This window comes from Littorina saxatilis, linkage group LG12 (genome assembly GCF_037325665.1).
Source record: "Littorina saxatilis isolate snail1 linkage group LG12, US_GU_Lsax_2.0, whole genome shotgun sequence".
Taxonomy (NCBI): Eukaryota; Metazoa; Mollusca; class Gastropoda; order Littorinimorpha; family Littorinidae; genus Littorina; species Littorina saxatilis.
The window spans coordinates 15,145,973-15,152,415 of record NC_090256.1 but is presented as its reverse complement, the minus strand read 5'-3'; the positions used below and the strand labels follow the sequence as shown (position 1 = coordinate 15,152,415).

The following is a 6,443-nucleotide window of genomic DNA, read 5'->3' as shown; positions in this document are numbered from 1 at the left end:
CCATCATTATCTGCATGTGTGTTGGTAAGTGTTTACCATCATTGTCTGTATGTGTGTTGGTAAGTGTGTACCATCATTGTCTGTATGTGTGTTGATAAGTATGTACCATCATTGTCTGCATGTGTGTTTGTAATGACGTGTGTACAATCATTGTCTGCATGCGCGTTGGTAAGTATGTACCATCATTGTCTGTATGCGCGTTGGCAAGTGTGTATCATCATTGTCTGTATGTGTGTTGGTAATTGTGTACCAACATTGTCTGCATGTGTGTTGGCAAGTGTGTACCATCATTGTCTGTATGTGTGTTGGTAAGTGTGTACCATCATTGTGTGCATTTGTGTCGGTTTTTGTGTGTGTATTTTTTGCGTTAGAAAGATGGGACCAATACTGCTTAAAATGTGACAATTACAATCGTACATGTCTTAATAGCAAATGTGTGGGTTATCACCTGTGCCTGTGGGCAGAAACTAGAACGTTTTCAACGTGACATTCAGAGAAAGGTCAAAATGTGAAAAAGACTAACGTTTTTTGTGTGGTTTGTGCGTCCAAAACTGTTTTGACATGTGCAAGTTATCCAGAGAGGGTTAATGTGGCCAATGAAATTGTTTTGAGCGCTTTTGCATCGTTCGTTTGTCAGAACAGGCGGTGATCAATATTAGAAGCCGGTCTATATTAGGGGCCCTTCCCCTACATCTAAACCTCCCTAATGCCGTTTCGCCGTGAACCAAGCCAGGCGTTGTGAGGTAAAAATCCCTGCTAAAACCACCTCGTGGAAATATTGACAGTTAAATGGTGATGTAGCAAAATGATCTCTAGCGGTTCGTGTCACCAATTAAACGACGACATTGAAAAGGATGCTCCTTGTGACATTTATGTTGGAGTAGCATGTTTATGCCAGATTTACGGCGTAACAGGTTTGTGTTGGACGCGCTTAATCATATTATATATACGTCAAACGGGTCTTCGCCGTTTACAATAAAGAGACCACCCAAGGGACTGGGAAAAAGGGGTCTCTTTAGACAGGTGGTCTTTATGGACAGGGTCGCCATTTGGCAAACACCCCACCCCCAAAAAACAGCTAAGAAAATTAATTAAGAACGCAAACACTGAAGCAGGAAAACTTGTCTTTATTTATGTAACCGAGTGCCGAAACACTACGATCACCTCGGGAGGCGAAGTACAATCAAACAGGATTGAAAATGTTAGGGCTAATTTCTTAGCCCTATAAAAACTGTTATGCAAACCCGAAGGTTTCCATGAACATACAGACAATCGGAAACCACCAGACCCCATCACAAACAGAATCAATCCACCGGTGTTGACTTAAAGGCCAACAACTCGGGTGCAGAGTCTGCTGTGAAAGGAGCGGTAGCCTTCCCTGTCACAATCGCCCCCGTTTGAATGAACTTCGTCCCGAAGTTCCGAACCGGGGGACCACTGTCCATCCCAAGTTCGCAGAATGGGAACAGCACGAAAATGTTCAGTGGTCATATTATGCCATTACCTGAACATATCATGCCGAGTCCCATCCTGCTCGCAGCGCCAGATGTAACCGAGTGCCGAGACACTACGATCACCTGGGGAGGCGAAGTGCAATCAAACAGGATTGAAAATGTTAGGGCTAATTTCTTAGCCCTATAAAAACTGTTATGCAAACCTGAAGGTTTCCATGAACATACAGACAATCGGAAACCACCAGACCCCATCACAAACAGAATTCCACAATCCACCGGTGTTGACTTAAAGGCCAACAACTCGGGTGCATAGTCTGCTGTGAAAGGAGCGGTAGCCTCCCCTGTCTCTGGTCATCGCCGTGTATAAAAGTTTTTTTGGTTTTTTTTCTTTATCTGCGAAATCAGTGTTAAACCCTAATTTATTAATCTTAGTAACACAGAGGACAAAATAGAGGATAAGCTCACCCAGCCCTTTTACGAATGCCATATCACATACTTTAAAACTGACGATTTCCCCTTGACAAAAGTCAATGTGTGCAAACAATGACAGGATTTTCAGTGTGTGAATCTGACGCACAGATTTGTCTGTTCAAGTTAATTCATAAATAGTATTATGATAACTGCTGCATCCACATGACACGATTTTCAGACACGAAGACCCGGGCCAGCATCATTGGGGACGGAAAACTGCAATTGTAATGTTTCCTGTTGGAGCTACATGCACGGCCATTGAAGAGAAATCCTGCCTTGTAGGTGGTTTTTATGGACAGGTGTTCTCCAGTACAGGTTCGACTGTACCCGCTTTGAGCGGATGATGAATGCGGTTCTCTCTTGACCAAAGGTGAACGCCCGCAGTCCTCGTTTGTTGTATGGACGGAATAATTATAGAGTTTCCTAACCCCTTCACTGCCACAGTATAACAGCATTATTCGAACGGTCTATGGGAAAGAAATGTGTTTAGAACCCCTACAAATACTTGGACAGTGGTTACCTCCCATTTAGTTTTCAGAAATGTCCTGAAATGTTGTTGACACAAATCCCACGTATGAGATACGGTTATGGGCGTAGGACAAACCGAAAATGACCACGTATTACATACGGGGTTGGCAGTGAAGGGGTTAAATATTCACCCCCCCCCCCCCCCCGTTCTCTGTTTAAGACAGCTGCTACATTAAAACACACACACACACACACACACACACACGTGACGCACGCACGCACTGGCACACACACTCAACACACACACTCAACACACACACACACAACACACACTCAACACACACAACACACACACACACATATACACTCAACACACACACACACACACACACACACACACACACTGACACACACACACACACACACACGCACACACACACACACACACACTCTCACGCGCACTCGTCTTTGCGCTGTACAAGTTTGTTACAGAGCATTACACATGTAAACATGTTGACATACACACATTTTTCGACAGAGACTAAAATGTTGCAGTATTAGCAGTATTTTTTCGGTATAATAATCATCGCGGGCGTGACTATTGTAGGGATAATCTGCTGCCAACAAAGCAAATAGTTTTGGCTGCACACTGTTTTGGTCGTGTAAGGCCTTGCGTCAGTTGTCGGGTGTCACCATTCGTCTGTGTCGTTGCTATGAAGAAGCGCTTGAAACGAGATTTTGACTTTTTTATTTTCTTTATTTCTCTTTTTACATCCGAAAAAATGGTCATTCAACACAGCTCAAGACTAAAAACTAAATGAAAGAAAGGGAGAGAGTTATGCGCCAATGTTTTGTACCTATGCAACAAGACTTCCTAATGCATATTAATTACTTTTTTTCATCACTAGTAATCTTACTTAAATCTAACGTATGTCACGTGAACGCTCGTTTCTCTGACGTAAACTGGGACACATCAAGACGTGTTGCAATGACACATTTAAATGAGTTAAACTACAGAAGCTTGGAGTCAGCAAAATGCATTTACCCTAATCCGTGCAAAGAACTCACGATATACTTTTTGGCTATTTTGGACCAAAATATAACATTCTACACAGATCGAGACTTTCAGTGTTCTCCAAGACTGCGAGCTTGTTTGTAACAGGAACTCTACCTAGAATAGATCGATACATAAATTGTATTTGTATGTGTGACCAAATTATGACATTTTACACAGATCGAGACTTATATTGGTCTCTGAGACTGATTGTTTGTTTGTAACAAACTCTACCTAGAATAGATCGATACATACAGTTTTATTTTTATTTTTGACCATAATATGAAATTGTACACATATCGAGACTGTCATTGTTCTCTAAGACTGTGTGCTTGTTTGTAAAAGGAACTCTACCTACCCAGAATAAATCGATACATAAATGTTATTTGTATTTTTGACCAGAATATGACATTTGACAGAGATCCATTGCCTTTTGTAGGAAGCCTAAAGTCACTGCTGCCACTGAAGACGCTAATTTTTAAGCTTCAAAGCTAAAATGCACTTCAATAGTCCGGGCTTCGTCGAAGAATGCTTGACCAAAATGTCTTCAATTTAATCCCAAAAATGAGGGTGTGACAGTGCCGCCCCAACTTCCACAAAAAGCAGGATATGACGTCATCAAAGACATTGATCCAAAACATGAGGCAAAAACCCTGGGGATATCCTTTGCAGAAACTCTCCTATTTCATCAACAAACGTTGTCTTTGTTTTCAGATCCCAGCGTGGAAAGGAGAGCTGGTTTGGACCTCAGTCTGCACCTGGCCTCAACCCGGCAGCTGGGAGCTCCCCCCTCCCTCCGTCTGGTCGGACTGCCGGACATGCACATCCCTGGCCGCTTGGGTGCGTGGGGGGCTGGCGGACGGTACGGCTACAAGACGCCGGGCAAGGCGGGGGACAGCGTGGTGGTGGCCCAGAGTGAAGGACGGAGAGGGGTCCCGGCGCTCAACCCCTACGGCTCGTTCAACATGCCCGCCAACAGCAACGCGCTCAAGGCCGCCGCCGCCGCTCGGGCCAGTCTCCTGGACGCGGGTCTGGCCAGCAAGCAGCGGGACATCCTGGACAAGGTCCGCTGGCGTCAGCAGCTTCAGAGGGAGACCGCCGTGGCTGTCGCTGCTGCAGAACTCGCTGCTGCCTCCTCCGCCCTGCCCGGCGCCTCGTCTGCTATGGGGATGGGAGCGGGGGGCCCTCCTACCCTGGAGGGCTTCATGAGGGACACTCTCAGAAGGATCCTGTATGGATACTAGCCTGGCGTTGGCGACAGAACGAGTTCCAGCACCGTACAGTCAAACCTGCTCTTGTGACCACCTCTCGGAAGCAACAACGTTAACCTGTCCACAACGAATCACTCCCAAGGATCCCAGACGAGTTTTCCTTATATATATATTTCACCTTTCCATTGCGACCACCTGTCTATAACGACCACTTTTGTTCGGTCCCATGGGTGGTCGTTATTGTCAACTGCTTTATTATCAACAAACTGACCAAGAGCGCAAGGAAAGGAAATCGAGATGAGTCAGCATTCGAGGAGCAAGTCTATGGTGTGGACTTACCTGTTATGAACACATTCCTTCGTCGGTTCGCCCCAAACAAGGACTTTCTGTTCCACTCATCTGAAGTCCTCTGAAAAGGGGCATCATTTCATTGCTGGGCTTGGGATAAGATGAATAATTCTCTGAGCTCGAACCAAAACTGTGTGTTAAAAACAGATACACCCAAAACAGTATCCGTTCAGAGCGTGCTCAGGTGAGCATGTGTTTCCAAAGAGACTGACAATAATGACATATTATGTTCCCTCCCCCTTATGTCCGTGTGGCAAGAATCAGACAGCAGAGCACATCCTGCAGGCTTGTCCATACCACAGTGCTCTGAGGGACACCATCTGGCCAGAGGAGACAGCGCTACAAAAGAAGCTATACGGCCCCGGAGAGGACTTGGAGAGACGGACAGCCCGTTTCGCCCTGCAGTCCGGACTGACGATCTAACAGCGAACGACAAGAAGAAGACGATATTCTAAGTCATTATTATGCTGTATGTCTTGACACTACAGCAATACTTTGCCATCAGGTATGGTGTTAGTGGTGTGTATTCTCTGCCCTCAAGGGCACAGTCCTTCCCATGTTAACAGTGGTGCCTGCTATCTCAGGTCGGGCCAGGCTTCTACATCTGGAATAAGGCCAGCCCTCCAGTTGGACACACACCAAAACTCTGCATCCTGGCTGCTGGCTGTGCAGAGTGGGGATTGGTTGATACGTTTCTTTCGCAGATTGACACTAGTTTCTGTGAACAAAATAATTCATCAAACAATTTGCAGTCTGCACAGAAAGCACCCCGGCTGACTGTAGTATTGTTTCACTACGATGTACTGTAGTATTGTTTCACTACGATGTACTGTAGTATTGTTTCACTACGATGTACTGTAGTATTGTTTCACTACGATGTACTGTAGTATTGTTTCACTACGATGTACTGTAGTATTGTTTCACTACGATGTACTGTAGTATTGTTTCACTACGATGTACTGTACGACAATAATCAAGAAAAACGCAGTTAACAAAATACTACATACCAAAGAGAAATAAATATCACCTACGAAAAACAATTATACATGTTTTTAATATAAAGTGCCTTACCAGATTTTTTGTAATAAAAATTACAAAAAGGGCAGAAATATACTTTTATAATTTACACACTAATATTTTGTGCTGTAGCAATGTAGTATTATATCCCGCTGAGGGGATGTTCATTAAAAAAAAATATTCGAAACACGCATGTGTTCGCGTGCGTGCGTGCGTGTGCATGTTTGTGCGTGCTTGTGTGTGTGTGTGTGTGTGTGTGTGTGTGTGTGTGTGTGTGTGTGTGTGCGCGCGTCTGTGCTTGCTTGCTGTAATGTTGAATATCCTCTTCTAATCCAGCAACGAAACAAAAAGTGTCTTCTTGTTTGTTTTTGTTTTTGTTGTGTTGTTGTTGTCTGTTTGTTTGTTGGTTTATTTGTTTTT

The 6,443-nt window shown here is 44.4% G+C and overlaps 1 protein-coding gene across 1 annotated transcript in view; it reads left to right on the top strand.

The window, feature by feature from the left end:
• Positions 1 to 6,210, top strand: part of LOC138981328 (uncharacterized) — a 12,920-nt gene extending 6,710 nt beyond the window's left edge. The window contains exon 4 of the mRNA XM_070354211.1: positions 4,162 to 6,210. Coding sequence (XP_070210312.1) covers positions 4,162 to 4,691 — 530 coding nt within the window. The 3' untranslated portion in view covers positions 4,692 to 6,210. The remainder of the gene's footprint in view (positions 1 to 4,161) is intronic.
• Positions 6,211 to 6,443: the final 233 nt, after the last annotated feature.